General features: G+C 38.5%; 1 protein-coding gene across 1 annotated transcript; it reads left to right on the top strand.

The window, feature by feature from the left end:
- The first annotated feature begins 2,059 nt into the window (after positions 1-2,059).
- LOC139726566 (WASH complex subunit 3-like) lies at positions 2,060-10,953 on the top strand. The gene is made up of 7 exons (XM_071637558.1): positions 2,060-2,163; positions 5,379-5,477; positions 6,447-6,512; positions 6,962-7,075; positions 8,784-8,879; positions 10,154-10,179; positions 10,848-10,953. Exons 1-7 carry the CDS (start codon positions 2,113-2,115, stop codon positions 10,951-10,953), a joined length of 558 nt encoding a protein of 185 aa, XP_071493659.1. The 5' UTR covers positions 2,060-2,112.
- The last annotated feature ends 10,633 nt before the right edge of the window (positions 10,954-21,586 follow it).

Genomic DNA, 21,586 nt, shown 5'->3' with positions numbered 1-21,586 from the left:
TTTCGAGATTTCTATGTGGTAGGATGTTTTGTGACGACTGACTGACACACAATCATGTGCATCAAATGTGATAACTCGAATCACCGCTCCCAGTGAGGTGGAAGAGATAGAGGAGGAACACGTCATCTAAAATTCATCCTAAAATATTTTAAGTTGCTGAAAATGTATATATCGCTTTTTGCATTACACTCCTCATTAGCGCTATCGTATGTTGACTATTTACAAGTACCAAACGACGCCTCCAGCCAATCGCCCATACGCCTTATGTTGACGTGCTTTAGTACACGTATTATACGGCACTTGTATTTCATAAGCTGTTTCCACCACATGTTGGCGCTGTGTCCCACGCATGGTCCCCGTGTTTTTAGTCAAATGCGTACGCGGGCGCACGGCGCAAGTTTCCTATAGAGACCTACGCTATCGACTTCTCTTTGGCGCTTACGCTTTGGCCCACTTTCCCGAGTCCGAAGAAGTCCGATTCACTGTAGTCAGTGGTCCGATCTCAGTTCGGCTCATGATTCGGCTGAGGGGGATGACAGCTTTGGCAAACTTCTTTTGTGATGTCATAATAACAAGCAAATATGCACGCACCCTGGCATTACTACAGACTGCGCGATGCGCAGAGAAGACAAGGTTACTTAGCAACACCTACGCACTTCACTCTTGATGGCAGCTCAACTTCGGTAATCTTCGTATCAATGCTAACGGTGATCGGCAGTGTCATCAACAGCGCCATCTACGCTACCGGGACTATGCCCCTTTAAAGGGCTGGTACAGTATTGGTGGAGATGAGAATTGGGCTTTTAACTTTTTGCTAGATACCAAGAAAGCACTTATGATATAGTACAGAGCATACTATTTTAAGAGGAATTCAAAGTTTATTTGATGAAAATCAGGTCTGGAATGACTGAAACATCCAAAAACAAAGTAAAACAAAGCGATCGTAATAAAGTGTGGGTCCCACACTGCAAAACTATATTGTCATGAATGTCATCAGCTGCCAATAGTAGCCTAAACAGCGGTTGTGCATGAAAAAAAAAAAATCGTGTTTGTAGTCCATACTAATACTGTATGGAGGAAATCAGCAAATACAATTGACAATTAGATTACATTTCTTGGTCCTTGCCGCACAACAACCGAATCAGACAGGGAAGATATAATTTTTGTGTCTCACTTTCATGCCAAAAATAGATAAATAAATGAATAACTAGATAAATAAATGAATAAATAAATAAATGAATAAATAGATAAATAAATGAATAGATACATGAATAGATAGATAAATAAATAAATAAATAAATAAATAAATAAATACATAAATTAGTAAAGAAATAGATAAGTAAATAAATAAAAGAGAGAGAGAGAGGGAATTTAGAGACGATTCGATATTATGTGTGGAGGTCATTGGGAGAGATCGTGAGGCCATGAACTCATCACCTCACATAATTTGCATTCGTGGTTGACATATCTTTTTATGAAAACTGCGAGACCTTTAAATTCCATAACTTTCTCAGATGTTGATAAACCTTCTAGTTCTGCCATTCTGTCAATCTAAAATTGTACTTCAAGTGAAAAAGTATAACAATGCAAACGTGCCAAGTTTTTTTTTTCAGTTTTTAGCTGTTTTTTTACCATCGGAACAGTGAAAAAATAATATCTTTTCGATAAAGTTAAAAATGCTTCTAAATCATCTACGTGCCCGACAAAGTGTAGGATAGTGAAACATAATTTTCCATAGGATGTTGTAATTGCTTTTAATAGTTGCAGTCGGACCTTACTTCATGTACACGTGCACTTTTTATGTGAGGGATCATCAAACTCCATGTGACGTGTGTTGTTTTTGTGTTCTGACATGACAGTTACAATGGGGGAATGCAGCTGACTGTACCAAACGGGCCGCAATGTCACACACACGTACACGCACACACACACACACACACACACACACACACACACACACACACACACACACACACACACACACACACACACACACACACACATTTATTACACAGTTACATGTAGCTCCATCAGCCACCAGAGAAAGTGAGGAAGTAGCCTAGGTTAGAGAGAAGTCAACCAAACTCGTCAAAAGCTTCTAGTTTGATAAAGATGGATACAGATGGCTTACCGCTCGTGGGACCTGGAGTCGACTTGACAAAGGTGATTTTCTGCTGTAAATTACCGCACTATGAATTCACTGATAGGACTGAATCATTGCTTGTTCAGTGTTTGTAAACCGAACAAATGATAGGAGGCGGTGTCTTGGCCGTAGTCCCACTCATTGCTAAAATTGTACTGTGAAATGCAACGTACAGATTACAATGTACGATGCACAAAACGGAAAAGCCAGGCGCCAAATGATCATACCAGATGCCCCCACCCGGTACCTGATGATTCTGATTTGTTCTTTCAAACAAGTACAGTGCAAATGCTCTCACTGCCTGATCCATGGCTATCATTATTGTGCACAGTTGGTGATGAATTATATTTTTCGCTTGGCTTTATTCCTTTGCCCGCAGGCCGCCTACCTTTTTTGGAGACGTAGGATTCTACACAAACTCTATAGTTCTAGTTGTTCGAGTAGACACTCGCTAATTTTCGAGACACTTTTGTTAGACTCAAATTGTCTTTAGTATGGGTGGATGTCCAATGAATACATCGACACCCTAATGTTTTTTTTTCTATCAATAAAAACAAGATATATCACAAGTTGCCTGAAATTTTGCTCACGTAAAGAAAATTCTATAACAATGTTAGACGTCTATATTCACAAGCGCACAAGTGATTTGTGGTATGTGCTCCAAGATAACTGCTTCGAACCCGTGGGGTGTTAATTTGACGCACTCACTTGCACTGACTTGTGCCATAATTTTGTGAAATGCACGTAATACTTTTCCAATGTGCATTTATAATCTACAAGTATCATTGTTTTGCTCATTGATCTTGTTTATTTTTGAGTTTTTCACTCCAGTAATAATTTATTTGGACATATCTTTACCCCAGTGAAGAATGCAAAACCACTGCGTGTAGTCTCATGCGTGAATGTTTGTTCAGTACACGCAATCAACGCTATAAATAGAGGGGTGTCGGTTTCAACCAGTGTCAATGATGTGTTGGACACCTACCATACTACTACCGGTACTAGTTCTACTACAGTACATTAATGTACAAAAATCTAGAGAATAGATTAGATCTGTAGTAAATCTAGCATCTCTTGTCCCAGGCAAAAGGCAGACTAAGTACAATGTAAACTTTACTCTAGAACTAGAAGTAGAATTTAAACTTCAAAACTGTAGTAGTAATAGTATAGGTCTAGTACATGTAGATGTCCAACACATCGACAGATGAAAAAACCCATACATGTCTTGCACCTGAGCACAAAAATGTGTTGTGTTCAGTTGCATATTAACACTTGCATACTGTGGATTTAGTGAATGCAGCAATATTACACACACTGTAGCAGAACACATCAGTGAACTTACAGGAAAATCTTACAATCTATTGAAAAGTTAAGAATTGTTTAAGTTTTGATCTCGCCAACGCTGGACAAGAAGACTTCTTCAGTTCTTGACGTCACTGCAGAACAATGATATAAAGAAAATGTATTAAAAAATCCACAAAATGTTTTTTTTTTTAAATAATTGAAACGTGCACATTGTTTTTACTTGTTACTGACATACAGTTGAACCTCTCTTATCCGGCCTCCCTTTATCCGGATCTCTCTATTATACGGACGCAATCTCGCCGTGATTTTTTAAAAAATAATTACGGGAGGAAAGGGGGATTCCCAACTCCTTGAGAACTCCTACACAAACACACATGAATTACATATGTACTTCCAACATGATTAACATACATTACATCAAATTTCCTTCCAAATTGCTTACCTTCAGACATTTTAACATCCCCAAACATCCCCAAATGTAAAAATGAAAAGGTTGTAGTATACACATACTACATGTGGTACTACAATGGGCTACATCAGTACATGTGTATGTATATGTACATGTATAAAGCATTGAGTCTCCCGTATCCGGCCAAATCCCTTATCCGGATGAGCCCCGGTCCCGACTTGTCCGGATACGAGAGGTTCACCTGTACATGTATATAATTTCTCCTCCATTCTGAAAGAAGTATGCCAATTGCTCTTTATTTATCACAGACTGTTGTAGTCTTCTCATCCAGTGTTGGTGGCACCAAAACTTTAAAAATTCACATTTTTCAATGGAATGTCCAATTTTCCTCAAACTTTCACTGATGTGTTCCACTCTTAACTGCTGCATTTACTCAAATCACATGTACATTTGGGGAAACTTTCCTTGTAATGATAGCATTTCTGATTGAAGAGAAATTGAGGAAGTAGTGGAGATCATGAGAACTCCAAATCTGTAAAGGCCCTGTGGCAGGCACAACTTTTTGTGGTTTGTGCTTTCATCCCTTCACTCACCTAAGTCTCAAATAAACCTAAGAAACACAATGTGATATAAACCGAGGCCACAGTGCCTTTACTGAAAGGCCAAAAAAGGTGTTAAACATTGCTGCAATGTTCAGGTTGAGACCCCATTCATCCCTGCAAGAAAGTAAAATGTTATATGAGTTGCAATTCCTAGTTTTATCTTTTATTTCACAATATTTCTACAAAGAGTAAATGTATCTTTTATAAACAAAGCAGTAAAATAGGCTTGAGTCAGTTTGATCCAACTGCTGTAGGGAGACAGCAACAGGAGAACTGTGCAAACCACAAGACAAGGTAAACTACCTACATGTGTGTGCAGCAATGGAATCACAAACCCAAGCAAACATACATGTAAACTGTTAGAATTTAATTTATAGTAATGACATTTCAAGCTTGGTTCTCCACTCATCATAGTGACACTGGAAAACCAGAAACATTGCAGCATGAAACTTTGTGAATTGGAGCCGATAGCCCTTTTTGCTGCATGAATCTTCTAAGAATTGTTAAAATGCAAAGGTATTCAATTGATGCATTGTGTAGACAAAAAATTTAAGTGCATTTTACTACTCAGGAATTTTGCTACTCATGAAATTTACAAAAGTTACACACACACACACACACACACACACACATTCTGGTTGTACAGTAGATGGTCATATACATAATGTCTTCTTCAGTACATGCCTGGTCCTGGGATGAATGATCATCTTAAGATAAGTGCATATTATAGAACATCACACAATATACACAAATCCAAATCAATCTCACATTGAGGTCGTAACCTGGTTGAAATTAGGTATGATCGATCGATTACAATGTTAACACATGAAGACATGATTTAGTGAATTTTTGTGACAAAATTCAATTCTTTTGTGAACAGATAGTCAATAATCTGCATTTCTGTCATTCTATTTTCCAGGTCGGCGCAATCCATTCAAAACGAATGCTTGCTTTCCTGAACCATTTCATCATCCACACAACCAGATTTCTGAATAAATTTTCATGCGTCTGTGAACAGGTAAATGAAGCTATGTGACAGATAAGTTCAGAGGGTGAAGGAGTTGTATGTTTTCATGTTTTGAGAGAATGTTTGTATATTTTATCCCCCAAAGGCTGTAAATTCCATGATTCTAAGGCTCTTAATGCATAACATCGAAAATTTTCTTGAACCAACTTACCAATTGTATAAGGTACAGTGTACATGCTGTACTCCTAGTCTTTGGTAGTTTTTAAGTACCCGGTAACTTTAAAGTATGAATATCATGATGATAAGGATACAAGAGAGATGATTCTGCTACTACAGCCACTGTTGTTAAAATATCACTGTCACTGATAATGATAGTGGGTTTGGTTGCGTACATCCATATCAAATTATTTTCACTTTGTCTAAAAGTACTGTGTACCATTATGAGCAGTGATTTTAAAAATGTTTGAGCTATCACATTTGATGCATATGTGTATGTCAGTTGCATCATGAAGCATTCTACCATACAGGTGTACAAACATTTTGCAGTGATGCCTAAAAGACAAGGAGAGTTATCACTAATTTTCTCAAACCATAGCTGTTGACAATTTATTCTAGAAACAGTTCTATTATAACTACATTTCTATTGTTCACATTTTCTATATTCAACAGTATTTAACATTGATTATACTGATTAACATTTTTACATTGGTCGTTTCTATCCCTAACTCACATTGTAGAACTATTTTGAAGCACTTTAGCTGGGCTTTTGTTTCTTGTGCAAATGATGAATAATGCTTGTAACAAATCTGAGAACACAGAAGTGTATAGAATGAATTAATTTACATGTCTACAATGTTGACTTGCGAGAAAAGATGGTCTTCTACAATAATAGGTGATGTATCGTTCAAGGTGCCAAATCCAGAAAAAGAGGTTTAGAGTCTGAAATACTTGACATTCCTGTCCATGTTATGGAGAGTGGCTGTTTGTTGAAGCTGTTAATTACCTGATATTCCTTTCCAGAAACTATCAGACATCACTACCCGTATTCAGCGATTGGAAACAACCATCAATATCCTAGAAGCCAAGGTAAGTTTAATTGCAAGTCACCAGTGAAGTGGTCCATATTTTACTGTAATTTGCTTGTTTGTTTGTTTGTTTTGCCTTCCAACAATGTACATTTTATGCAATGACACCTGCGCTAGAATTAGAAGTTTTTGTGGTCACTATGCCTTTTAATTGTCATTTCAATATACAAGTATGCACCCATATTAACCATGATGTTAACTGCATGTTATTATTGCTATTGATTGGGGGAGGGAGGGGTATGGGAGGATGATATGTTGTCATGATGTAACTATTCATGGGATGAGGTGAATTAGCTTCTCGTCATGTGTAAATACTCAGAGTTATTTTGTGTTCAACAGTGTGTGTTGATAGCACTTCATATGCTGGTTTTATTTTCATCACATCACAGAGGGATATGCTTTCTCTGATGAAGGATTTCCCTTAACTTCATCTCACATTTCTTCTTGCAGCTTGCATCCATCCCTGGCCTGGAGAATGTCACAGTGGAACCAACCCCACCCCCAGCTCCACCACAACCATCAGACCTGCCTGCCCTCCCCTCCTCCGGCCCTGCAGATGGATCGGTGAGTTGGAGGGACTGTCTGAGTTTGTACCAGTATCCTATGGGAGATATGTGGAAGAATAGACAAATAGATATATGGATTAAATACATATGTACAAGGATATGTAATTGTATAGCCGATGGGAAAATCATAGAAATTGAAAAAGGCTTAGAGAGCACAGGGGCGGATCCAGGAATTCTGTAAAGGGGGGGGGGGGGGTGGGCATGACTAATATTTCTGGTGCCACTTCCGGGTTTCATTTCCATTTTTATCTTTTTATTTCTTTTGTTTTTAACGCAAAATAAAGGGGGAGGGGGGGCGTGCGCCGGTTGTGTCCCCCTCTGGATCCGCCACTGGAGCAGAGGGTCTTTGTGTGTCATGGAGTAAACCTTTTCTTCTGAGACTGCAACGCACATGCGCTTTTTTGAAAACATTCTGTTTTTCAAAGCCATGTAACCTTTTTATATAAACTTTATCGCCAGACTTTCTAACAAGCAAAACTGGAGGGGAAAAAATCCAAAGCTTTGCAGTGAGGTAAACTGTGTGACAAAGCTAGGATTGCATTCTAACGACCAGTAGCTATGTTATTGTCCAGGTCTAGGAGGAAAGGCTTTTGCAGACTTAAAAAAATTGAATTTACTCTAAAACTGCTGTGGAACACCGCTATTCAATCACAAGGCGACGCAAGCTACATGTGTGGGGAATGGAATTGTGAGTAAAGCTTTCATTGTACTGTGGCATTGTATATCAATCATTTTTTGCAGGTTGTGTGTTTGAGCAAAATATGGGAACTTGGCACACTGTCAACTGAGTCGAGCATGGGAACGTGGTGCATAAAGAGTTGAAAAAAACCCTTAGAAAATGGGGACATACATGATAGATTTACAAGAGAATCTCCTACTGTGCCCACTTTAAAATTGTCATGACTGTTGTACTGATATTAAACTTCAGTGATGGTAAAAACCATGTTCGTGCATAATTAGTGTATGTATTGTTTAGGCTTTTGATGGTCCGGTGGTAATTGAACTGGTCATTACATAATATCCTAGAGTGAAATTCCCCTCCTCCAGTCCACTCGACTGGGTATGGACGTTGGTCTGTCATGGGCTAGAGCTGTACCCCTATGGGCCCCAGTCACTTCCTGTCACTCACACCAGGATAAACTCTGATGTGATAGGCCTATTGGCGGACCTCGGACAGGATACACCAATTTGTTAACTAGCCAGCATTGATAAACATGCATTAGACATAAGTGTACTTAAACATATTCTTGTGCATGACATGCTGTCTAAAATTCAAGATGATTATAAAATGAAAAAGAACTAACATTGTAAAACACCATGCTTGTAATGTATACCACCAATTGCCAAGAATCGTTTGCAATACCAGGGAATCTTTGTGTTACAATGTCACATATAGAAGGAAAGGAATGTTGAGTAGGATGTGTGCTTGCTCCAGGCTGTGATACAAGATTAGAGGCAAGTATTATATTCCTGCCAATGGATGTCTACGCAGTTCTGAGGATGAGACTTGCTTTGATAATTATGACTTTTGTGCAGTGCCAAATTTACTGCCTTATTGTGACAGACCATCGGTTTGCAAGTCAGTGGTTCTTATCATGTCATTCATGGTCGTATTCTCCTATATTGCAGTATAATGTTCCCTAATTCATCCACCAACAAAAGCACAAGTAATCCCAAACTTTGCCTTGCTTCCCATCTCTTGCCAGAATGTTCCTGCTATCGAGGCCAAACCAGAACCAGCGCCAGCCATGACGGTATCCCAGGACCCAAGATACATGAAGTATTTCAGGATGATTAACATGGTGAGTAGTACTGTTAGCTGACAGGAGGAATACTGCAGTGTTTTCATAGTCAAAGTCAGACATCACCAGGATTTCCCAGTGTAGTGTGCTTTGAAGTCCTCTGAATGTGGTACACTTCTAATCTCTCTCTTGAACTCCTGTCTCTCTTAACCCGTTGAGGACAGGCTAATTTTGCTGTAACATACATTTCCCATAGACACCCGCCTGAGTATACTCAGGACTAGTCCTCAACGTGTTAATGCAGATGCCCGTAACTACTATTCATGGCCATGAATGCAAACTGATGTTTTGGAATCTGAATGGAAGCTCAACAGCATGCTGCAATCATTCCATTTTTGCCATAAAAAATGATTCACATGCAAAAGTTGATACTATGATAGAACATCTTGCTTTTCATGTAAACAATACTTTGGTTCAGTTTTGATGGTGTATATATCAATTGTCAATATTTGGAGTGTAGTATTAAGTCTTTGTGTGCCTCAATGTAAACATTCTGAGACTGCACTGCAAGAGCATCTTAGGAAAGCATTGTGTTTTTTGTGACAGTAGAATATTGCATGAAAAGAGTAGAACAAAAAAACCTTCCGTCTTTTTCATTTCTTTTCCAGTAATCATATTATGATGGAATACATTATGGGGGGGGGGGGGGGGCGCCCCCCTTTAATTTTGCAAAGGCGCCTCCCCTTTATGGAATTCCTGGATCCACCCCTGATAGGTAGAATCATAGAATAAAGTCACATTTTATCATGCAAGAACTGCAAAATAAACAACAACAACAACAAACTCAAAACCCACAAAAACTAAATCTTCACAGTGGGACATTCATTCATGTAATTTGTAGAGATTTGGTGTCAATCATTTCAAATAGTTGTTAGATTACTACAGATCAGGTAATTATGATTGCATGCCAACTTTTCTCAAAATGATTGCCACTTCTCAATCAGCACATGCTAATTTGAGACCAATTACATGTATTTGTAGATTATGATAAGTCATAACATGTGAACACTTTCTTTTCTCACTAAAGGTCTTTGATCATTACATTTAGTGCCATTGGTTTTTTTCCCTGTACTTGTGAAGAGCAGCATAGATTCTATGATATGTGGTCTCTCCTTTGTTGTTGCAGGGTGTGCCTAGTTCGGTGCTTGTAAAATGCAGTTGTATCATTAAAAAAAGAAGAAGAAGAAGAAGAAAAACAAAACAAAACAAAGAAATACTGCTGTGCGTACTAAGTTTATATACACCCCTTGCCTTTCACTTCATGTTCTATTCAGTTTTGTAACGTGGTGTTTATGCCATGGTAATGTAGACACACAACCTTCAAATGTTCTTTGTCCATTATAACATTTTGTAGTATTCTGTGCTGATGAATGAACATTATTTTTAAGTGCAGTATGGACCAATTTCAATTCATAGGTTACATGCAATTCATCGTAACTTTCATATTTCTGCCCAACTTTTCCCACGTGTAAAGCAAATGAGTATCCCGGCTGTATTTCATTGATTTCTACAGTAACTTTCACAATGGGTGAAATTTTGCCTCTAGAATCAAACCCTGCATAAACGAGATCAAGTTTAGTCATTTTATGTGAAGTAGTACAATGAGTACTGCAAGTCAGGGAAATCTAATCAGAATAATGACAGTGCAAGTATCAGTATGTCAGCAAATGGGCCTTTCCATTAGAAAGTCAAATTAATAATGATTTGCTTTTGAAATTAGCATTCAATGCTATCTGTATGCTTAAATGTATATTAAGTGGCATGCAAAGTTGGAATGTGATATTTGTCTTTAAATTCAATGATTTCATGCTGGCCCTTCAATGTGATTGAATATCATAAGTCTTCAAGTAGACAGCCCCATCATTCATCCATTTCAAGGTTGAGGAAACATGCTCAGTAGGGAAAGGCAAGTGTAATGTTGAGTGATGTCAGTAATGCTCCATTGTTGTCACTGTCATGTCTACACAGCACCCCAAATGCTCCAGCTCCGCCCCCCACTCAGGAGTCGGACTCCGACGACTTTGGTAGTAACGAGAGCAGCGATGTCGGCGACTTCGATGACTCTGATGACTAAGGAAAGCAGCACAAAAATGTTGTATCATTTCAATATTCCATTTTAAAAAAAATCTATTCCTGCATGTATACTTCCACCTCATCTGATTTCCGTGACAACTTTAGAGCTTTCGGAAATGTAACATGGAATCTGTTCACTACATCAAGAGTAGTGTTCAGTATACATTCCAGCTTGGAATACATCATTCGTCCTGATACATCTGCTGGATGGCATGCTACCATGTAGTAAAATGAGAAAGAGCCACAGATTCAAATGCCTAATTATTTTTCCATAGAATCCTACATTGGGAAAAACAATGAATGACAACAAACTTGCACAGAGTTTTGTCACAAGAAAACTGTGCCATTACATTATTGATGACTTTTTGTACAGGCCTTGACTAGTTTTAAGTGATCCGTCTCGTTTCATATTCATACTATTGTCATTATTTCTTTGTTGTTGTTTTTTTGTCATTAAATTTCTCATGAGGGATAATGTGAATGTGCCATCACATAGGCGCATATGCAAACAGCATCTTTGTGGAGGGTATATATGCAATCCTAATTGTTATACAATGTATGTGTACCAGGGAGTTTGTGAGAAGACATAGTGAAGGGTACCACAAAGAAGCACTGATTTCTCCATAAGCAGTGGGGGGTGGGGGGGTGGGGGTGCAGCCCCCTACTGTCTTCCCCCTAACCCCCAACCCCCCCCCCCCCCCAAAAAAAAAAAAAAAAAGATATTGCAAAGCACAACAAAATCCATAACTTTCAGAGGGTTCTGCCTTGAGATTCTTCCTTCAACCATTGACCCTTGGCCCAATCACAATCACTGCAGTGCACTTTTATTCCCCCCCCCCCCCACATTAGAATGCATTTTGTGACCCCTGAGCTCCCTTGCTCTACAGAACAGATTCTGTGCCTCCTTCAAACATGAAGACTTCATGTACACCTGTTTATCTTTGCAATTTATAAAAGTGCATTTTTGTGTCACAACTCGTGGGAATTTCATTAGTGTTTAGTTAAACTGTAGCTATGCACTTTAGTTATTTACCTCAGAGACATTGTTAATCTCCATGACTGGATACAAGACACACCTGGGTCTTGATGACTATGAGTTGATATGAGGTATGAGGTAGTTAGAGCACAGGAATGAACCTAAATGATTTAAAGTGCTTATCTTGAAGGGATGTACAGTTTTGTTTGAGATGGGGTTTGAGGTTTTCAACGTTTTTTGATGATGACTTTTAGAGATAATGACAAACCTCAATGAAATATGAAAGAGCATATAATCATAAGAGGAATTCAAAGTTCATTTGATGAAAATTGGTTTTGAAATGGCTGAGATATCCAAAGCAAAGCAATCCTAATAAAAGTTGGGACCCAGCTATTATTAGGATTGCTTTGTTTTACTTTGTTTTTTGATATCAGCCCATTCAAAATCGATTTTCATCAAATAAGCTTTGAATTGCTCTAGAATTGTTTGCGTTTAAGCGTTTCATAAAATAGTTTGTAGGTATCTCGCAAAACGTTAAAGATGAATTCTCACCTCAAGCAATACTTTACCATCCCTTTAAAGTTTTCGTACTTGACATTCATCTAATGTGTGTTTATCAATTGCATCGGCCCTTGTGAGGTTCTCATTTTTTCCATGAACTGAAACACACTGTAAACACAAACATACACAAAGATGTAAGTATTGTACTGAAGTATTTGTAAGCACTAATTACCGAGATGATACAAAGTGAAGAACAGTGAGCGATAGAATTAAATGTACGGTACAAATATGTATATCATAATCAGGATGCATGTAAAAATGTACAGAGCAGAGAATATGTACTGTCGAAAATGAAATAAATATATTATGCATGAAATCATCTTCAAGTCACAAAATCAATGGATACATTGTATGTCATCTCTTGTTTGGTGAGTCTGCTGGCTTAGCTTTTGCTAGCATGCATATATGTGTATTTTTATTTGTTTGTTTGTTGTACTGAAAAGAACCCTGAACACTGAAGAACACTGAAAAGAAAAAGAGGAAGAATAATTCCATTGTGGGTGATGCACTGGGAGTCAAAACTTGAATTCAGCTGGGTTTGTTTCAGAAATACATTGTACATGTATCATATCTTCTTGTTGGTTTGTTTGTTGAACTTGGTGGACGTTGGGAAATGTTCAGCATTGTGTCAGAGTCGTGTGCGCACTGGTGCCCCACAGTTTTTAATGCAACAACGTAATGATACGTGTACAAATCTGAGACCCGCCCCATCCCCTCAATTAAACAAACAAAACAAATACAGCCAAATAATGAAATGCAACAATAAATCAAAAACATATACATGTATTAACAACTGAAGGGATATGTTCATCACGATTTCATGCAACTATGCTTCTTGTGCATGGTGAACATAATCAGAGATGAGTGGAAATGTCTCTGCTGCCCTCCCCCCCCCCCCCCCCCCCCTTAGTTCTCCACTCTGGCACAGGTCGGAAACGTGGCACTCTTCAGTATGAAGACACGCAACAGTCTCGACCTTTCAGACGTCAAAAGCGCATATAGCCGCTGTTAAAGATTTTTGTCAGTACATGTGTAATGTAATTCCTTTTAGTAGAATTTTTTTTTTTCTTGAGCAGTTTTAGCCTTTTGCTGTAATCTACTTTGGAAATCAGCTATTAAAAAGAAGATTAATGACTCAGTCTTACCTCTGAAGCTATGAAACTAAGGTGGAAGTGTTTTACATTTTCAAAACCATTGACAGTGTAGGAAGCTGTCTTTCTGTTAAATTTAGTTTTGTTTTTATTTTTTGTTCAAAGACACTATCGAAGTGGTGTTAGGCGTTCAATCACCGTTTCCTTTGAAATCCTCTAGCCAGGAGTAGAGGGACGTCGCCTCGGGATGCGGCTACACTCCGATTTAACTTCATCCGTCAATTTTCGCCCTCGATAAAGAAAATGCAAACCGCATGCGGTACATACTGACTCGCGTTCATGAAGAGCAATGCAACGAGAAACCAAGGGTGTTGTTTGCGTAAGACATGGCGGTGTAGGTGCGATATGGGTAGAGCCGTCTACTGTTATTTTATCAGCCACTTCATGAAAAGAAACTCAAACTGAATATACATGCAGTGAGGTGCAGTATGTTTTGATTGGCTGATTTCTTTCTTACTTTCAAGAAGATGATAACCCGAGTGACGATAGCGCCCGGCCCGAAGCGAATACACACTGAACGCGATATCCTACACTGATAACCCCTAAATATATTGATGGGTTCACATGAATTAATGAATATAAGCGTCTAAAATTTCCCCCTTTGTGCTTCCGCTGTGCTTTATAACCACCCGCTAGTTGAGCATAAAACTCTTATAAGAAAAACAAGAAAACCGGTCGTTAACGTCTAGTCAACGCAAAACCAAACATGCTTAGAATATCTACTGCATGGTGAATGTTTGCTTGATGTAAACGAAAATGTTTCAACGCTGTATCAGACACATATGACGAGATAAGAAGAGAGGCGAGAAGAAGAAAATCACTGTACATTGTATCCACCTGATGAGTCCAATTGTCAAATTAGGCCTCAGGTGCAGCAATTATGACACCGGGTGCGCACTAATTACGGTACCACTGCTGTTACGTGGCTGGCATGTGGTTAATTTACCTTTTTCAAGGTGCTGTATTGTGCCTCCCCCTTTTTAAAACAAATCATTCAGTATTCTGAGTGTGGATTTCCTAACGTATGTGCCCATAAAATAGAATAGACACGTACATAATATATGTGAATTACACGCGATATTCACTGGTAAAGACAAGCCAACGTCATAATTACGTCAGTCGGTCAGTTATGTACGGGGCATGTAGGCATTCAAGAAAGTCATAAGAACTCAACAGTGCCCCTGGGTCCTCTCCTCTCATAAGGATGCAACTCGACTTAAAAGGAGGAAGACGCCGTGAGATCGTCGCAACACTCCTGTCTCCATGGAAACGGTACTGTGTCTAGATATTCCTTCTCTCCTTAATAACGCAAATCCACCCAGGATAACCTATAACTAATCCTCCGCACGAAGACTTATATATATATATATATATATATATATATATATATATATATATATATATATATATATATATATCCATGCGAAGTCATATTGATGTGCTTGGGGAACAAGAGGAGAAGATAGCACGATGGTACAAGATTTTAATAAAATGACGATCTGTCAAAAACAGTAGCAGTAGGCCTAGTTGTATAAGCTGTTTCATTGTTCAAATGTTTCGTTTAATTCGTGCAGATTCCTGTCAAAAGAGCAAAAAAGCGTTACTACGAGTTTTCTGTCTTTTGACGCATGAACATGAAGTGATATGTCGAAGATATATCATTTATCCGCAGAACAAAAAGTCAAAATAGCAACCCCCCCCCCAAAAAAAAAAGACCACTATGAGGTGTCTATTCGTTCTGACGACTTGATATATGATTTCACCAACGCTCTGCAAATAGGAATGTTTTTGTGGTGTACATAACAAAAGCTAATACATGTACTTGTATTTTTTTAAAATAAAATCTTCAGAAACATGAAAAAGGAATATAAGGCATACTCGGGCATGTTAGTAAGAATGTACAAGTATGAAAATAAAAGAACCACTTCATTTTATTTACACTTATCATTTTACCCTAACATGATAATGACACGGCATTCTACATGTTCTAGGAGAGAGAAAGAATGAGAGAGGAGGAAGGAGAAAGTGAAGTGGAAAAGGAGAAAATTATGGCATCGTGCGCAAAGTTTCCCACCCCGACCCGGCCTATTTACTAGTATAAGGGACGGATGCGGCATAAGTTGCAATAATATTATTACATGTAATACGAAGTATAGTGCGGAATGAGAGCCATGCACTACAGCCTGAAATCCTATTTAAAAATGGCGATGGGCTTTAGATAATATTTCTTCGTCTGTCGAAACAATTGGCATGTTTTTCTGTGAAGGAAGGCCCTGTTAGGATGCTGCAGGATGAATTTCAATTTTTGTTTGTTGTCTTTTTGTGTCTTTAAAAGAAATACACAAATGCCTTAACTCTCCTCCGACTCCTGTAGAGGAGAGGACAAAGAACTAAACGAACGAATGCTGGGAACGTCCGTCTTTCTCGAGAAATACGAGGTACGGGCCGGCGGGGCTCTCGTCCAAGGTTATCCCTGTTCAAGAGACATCTTCAGACAATAATGCCTCGCAGAGAAGAGTATTTGATATCATCAATACTGAAGATTATCCTGGAGCTATCAAACTCTGTCCTCCATTCCCTTCATAAATATTCTGTTCTGGAGCATGCCTTGGATCTGCCAGCCGTGTTAACATCCGGTTGAACTCGTGACGGGAGGACGGAATGACATAGATTCGGAGGAGCACCATTTGTTTTGTTTGTTTGTTTTATTTTCGTACGTCAAAAACCGTCAAATCTCGTTCTTGATTTTAGTTTATTAGTCGCGCCATTAATTCCATAACTTTAAGGTGTTTTGTTTTTTTCTATCCAGCTTCACATTATTGGGTGAAACCAAATCGGCACATGAAAGTTTTTGTACATACAAAATGCTCTCGTTTCTTTGATGGCCCTTCGACCAAATTTGAACCGGAATCATGAGCATTTCATTTCTGCGCAATTACACACAATAAAGTTTTATCGCCGATTTTAATTGATGCAAAATGCATTATTACATTGCAGGTCTAACACTTGCAAATAATCATTTGTAGACACACGTGTTAAGAATTACCAAATGTAAAATAGAATAATGATAAGATAGACGAAAGATTTACATAGTGTCTTTCGTATTTCGTATCTAAGTGGAACAACTATTTTTCCCCTGCTCAAAATCAGCTCACAGGGCTTGAAAAGAAAGATTACGGTTTTTGCTATTTATTTTTTTATTTTTTATTTTTTTGTAATTTTTTTATTTTTTATTTTTATTTATTCATTTATTTACATATTTATTTTATTTATTTATTTATTCATTTATTTATTATTATTATTATTATTTTTTTTTTTTTTTGGGGGGGGAAGGAGTTGCTTTCCAAGTCTACGACGAAGCATACTAGTCGTACGAGACATACAACTAGACAAAAACAAAAACAAAAAGCAAAAAACGAGGGATTTTTGAAGGATTCACTTTCATCAGCTCGACCTATCAATAGTTCTTAACAGGACTGTATGGCTTACTTCTTCTTTTCTCCCTCTAAGTTTAGTTTACGTGTCTGTAGTGCGAAAAAGAAGGGTGCTCTGCGTGGCTCGTCCACGTTATTTACAGATGTGAGACCTAAAGTATATATGAGTGGAAATAAGCTGGAGGTTTTACCGATACATTCATCAGTGTATTAGTACCTGTCTGGCTTGATGGCCTGAGTGAGTCATTCTTGACTCTTCCCATTTCTTTTTCCTGCATTTCACACATGCTTACTGTAAGCCGCTCAAGGTTTGCAGAGTACTAGTATTCAGACCATTCACGTTAATGGACGCATAAACTTCGAACTACAGATGTATAATAGGTACACCCATTACACATACAAACTCAGTCTCTTACCGGTACTCATTTCACACACAGGAACAAAAACAAACACCCCCCTCCCCCCCAAAAACACACACACACACACACACACACACACACACACACACACACCCCGCAGTAATAGACCAGTTCGTAGTTCCAATTTGCGCATGAGCAGAAAAAGGTCATTTGTACCAAAAGACATTTTCGTTTGTAAATTCACTGAGATAAGCATCTGTGATGCGATGATTATTCATGTGATCCTTATCTAAATGGTGCTTGCCAGCACATCCACCTGACAGCAAGAATGGTATTTCGCATTCAATACTCTCTAAAAAAAATTGAGTGAAAATATTCACTCTTGAAGGAGTAAATACAAAAAAGAGTGAATTTAGAGTGAAATTGGAGTAAATTTTGAGTGAAAATGTTCATTTTCACTCGTTTTAGAGTGATCTCAGGGATCAGTCTAAAATCTTCGAGTGATCCCTGAGGTCACTCCAAAATGAGTGAAAATGAACATTTTCACTCTAATTTCACTCCAGTTTCACTCTAAATTCACTCTTTTTTTTTGTATTCACTCCTTTAAGAGTGAATATTTTCACCCGATTTTTTTTTTGGAGAGTACAAAACAATGAAATGGATGCCTGCTAAATTGTCAACTGGTGTTGATTGAGCATTCTGATCACCTGCTCTAAACGCAAGCTCATTCTTTGTTTGAACACGAATTCCATAAATTGTTATGTTGGGCAAGCTTATGCATTATGCCGCTTTGAAAACGAGTGAGTGCCTAACCAACTGAGAAAACAAGAAAGGTCGCTTGTACCAATGTATTGTTTATACATGAGCTAATTACGAACTGGCTTATAAGACAGAACTCGCATTGTAATTACATGATAATAATGACGGCAATGATAATGATAATAAAGATAATAATAATAATAACAATAATAATAATAATAATAATAATAATAATAATAATGATATGGTGCCTCATTCGTGGATCGATGAATGCTTGCAAATGTTCGGACTTGCAGATAACATCCGAGCTTTACTGACAAATTCTATGAAGGCATGGTGCACAACCCTCACATCGAATGGCAAAGATCTTGGTCAGGTGAGAATACAACGAGGAATATTCCAAGGGGACTCACTGTCACCTCTCCTCTTCGTTATATCACTCATTCCACTTACAAGCGTTCTGCGAAATGTATCGGCCGGTTATGACCTCGGAGGAAATCATGGCTCCCTCAATCATCTGCTGTTCATGGACGACCTTAAGCTCTTTTGTAAAGACGAGAAGCAGTGCGACAAGCTAGTTCAAACGGTTCGTCTGGTCAGCAAAGACATCGGCATGGACTTCGGCATCAACAAGTGCGCTACCCTGGTTATGAAGAGAGGGAGACGAGTGAAGAGTGCTGGAATACCACTCCCTGATGGAAGAATACTACAGAGTTTGGAGGAGTGTTGGAATCTGATGATGTCTCGAACAATGCTATCAAAGTGTCTGTGACGAAGGAGTACTTCTCACGTGTAAAAAGTGTACTAAAATCACACTTAAATGGTGGACACGTGATCACAGCTCTAAACACCTGGGCGGTAGCAGTTTTGAGATACACAGGAGGAGTGGTCGAATGGACGAAGGCGGAACTGGCTGGTATGGATCGGAAGACAAGAAAGATGCTCTCGATCTACAAAACCCACCAAATGAGTGCTGATGTCGACAGGTTGTACCTGCCAAGGAAAGAAGGAGGCCGAGGGCTCGTGAGTGCGTCAGATTGCGTTGAAATGGAGCAAATCAGCCTCAACAATTACATAAACAGCAGTGAGGAAAAACTCCTTCGAGCCGTTCTGGTTGAAAGTGGAAATAATGTAAACGCCATTGATCCACTTACTTTCAAAAGCCAGAAACGAACAGAAAGATATGCAAAGTGGAGAGAAAAGCAGCTGCACGGGCAGTTTTGCAGAGAGACGGAGAACATCAGCAGTAATGACACATGGTTATGGCTGAAGAAAGGAGAACTGAAGAAGGAGACAGAAGGACTGATCATCGCTGCCCAAGAGCAAGCACTGTCAACAAATGCTCTGAAAGCCAAGATACAGAAGAGAGATGTGGATGCCACATGCAGGATATGCCGAGAAAGAGACGAGACAGTGCAACATATCGTATGTGGCTGTAGTAAATTGGCGCAAAAGGAGTACAAACGACGACATGACAAACTGGCACAAGTCCTTCACTGGCAGCTTTGCAGAAAACATGAAATACCATGTGAGAGTAAATGGTATATGCACGAACCACAGAAAGTTTCTGAAAATGATCAAGTTAAAATCCTGTGGGATTTCGATGTTCAAACTGACAATGTCATCCAGCACAGGCGTCCGGATATCATCGTCGTAGAAAGGGCTCGACAGATGTGCACAATCGTCGATGTCGCGGTACCGGGAGACAGCAGAGTAGCCGAGAAGGAGAAGGAAAAGATAGAGAAGTACCAAGACCTTGCCAGAGAGCTTCGCCGCCTGTGGAATATGAGAACGAAGGTGATCCCTATTGTCGTTGGAGCACTCGGAACAACGCCAAAGCAGCTGCGACGGCACTTGGACGATGTTGGTGTGCCAGATCGAGTGCAAACGCTCCAAAAAGCAGCATTGCTGGGGACGGCACGAATCCTGAGAAAAGTACTGGAAGTCTAAGGTTCCAGGATGGAACTTGACGTGATATTAATCTCCAAGAGATATCTTGTGAAGATAGAGATAACAATAATAATAATAATAAAAATAATAATAATAATGATAATAATAATAATAATAATGATAATGATAATGATGATGATGATGATTATCCTTATTATTATTATTATTATCATCATTGTTCATGCTACTATTATCATTATCATCATCATTATCTTTGCTATTAACTATTATTATCATGATATAATAATAACGATGAAAATGATAACAGTGATGATGATCATTATAACGTAACAACCTGAAGAGGACGTTGACCAAGGAAAGAAAAAAAAAAGACAGATACGATTCCACATTAACTTGTTCTTGATATTTTGTTCTCTTCGTTTTTTTAGGCGAGAGGTGTGAAGAATCCTTGCTTTTGATGGACGAGGTGCGGTTATCGCCGTCATTGTCGGAGCGAGGTTATTGCAGAACCATTGAATTAACTGGCATGATGACCGAGATATACTATTTGGCATAAGCAAATACACTGTATTTCAGCCTTATTATACCCTTAGAAAATAGAAAGGATCTGTGGAAAGATTTATCTCTACACACTTGTTTACTCTTGCCACAGTCATGTTAAGATTCTTGCCAATGCTTAATTCAAACCTGGCACTGGATTACAAAATAAAACATTCTTTCATAAAGTTCCGTTATTTCTGCTTTCTTCGTCCTTTCATTTCAAACTCGCTCCGTCTCAACGAAACATGAGATATCATATCACTGACATATCCCATATAATGTTCAGTTCAGTTTAGTTAAGTTCAAATATAATGTGATACAATACCAGCACTCTCTATATCCAGTAGAATGCATATAATAAATAGCAAAAGCTATACTATATGCCTATAAATATAACGCTCTCTTTGATTGACGCAGACACCACCCATATTTCGAGAAGATTTTTTTTAGCACTCAACTGGACAATTAATGTACGAAAAAAAAACCCACACACACACGCACACACACACACACACGCACACACAAAAGAAACGGTCGTTGTATCATCCTAAAACAATGTCAATCTTGGTAACACTTATAAGTTTGTCTTTATAGCTGATCGGCAATACTCCTTTTAAGCCAATCGATCACTGGATATAAACTTTAAGGAGAGTTTATATGATTGGTTGATTAACAGACGGGTTACAAATTTAGTCGGAAACAGAGAAATTGGAACAATCTATATAGTTTTCGCACATTACTTTAGACACTCCGATGTTATGGATGGCTGTTAAGCAGTTAGATGGATTTTCTTTTTTTTTTAACTGTGTGATAAAATCAGGATTTTATATTGCCAGCAATGTCTTCCTTTTTCTTACTTTGATTACGAACTGACAACATCACTGTGAATCACTGTTTTGATTTGTATTGCAAATGATTTCATGCAGCTTCGCTTCACAATCCA

The sequence above is a fragment of the Diadema antillarum genome, unplaced genomic scaffold, assembly GCF_040938485.1.
Source record: "Diadema antillarum isolate AM-2024a unplaced genomic scaffold, OU_Dant_1.0 seq00000089_RagTag, whole genome shotgun sequence".
NCBI classification, from domain to species: Eukaryota; Metazoa; Echinodermata; class Echinoidea; order Diadematoida; family Diadematidae; genus Diadema; species Diadema antillarum.
The sequence above is the reverse complement of the archived record's forward strand: the minus strand, read 5'-3'. Positions and strand labels throughout refer to the sequence as shown.

Coding starts and splice junctions, on each gene's coding strand:
- LOC139726566 (XM_071637558.1), top strand. CDS start 2,113: ATGGATACAGATGGCTTACCGCTCGTGGGACCTGGAGTCGACTTGACA. Junction 7,076..8,783: donor CCGGCCCTGCAGATGGATCG/GTGAGTTGGAGG, acceptor ATCTCTTGCCAG/AATGTTCCTGCTATCGAGGC. Junction 8,880..10,153: donor ATTTCAGGATGATTAACATG/GTGAGTAGTACT, acceptor TGTTCTATTCAG/TTTTGTAACGTGGTGTTTAT.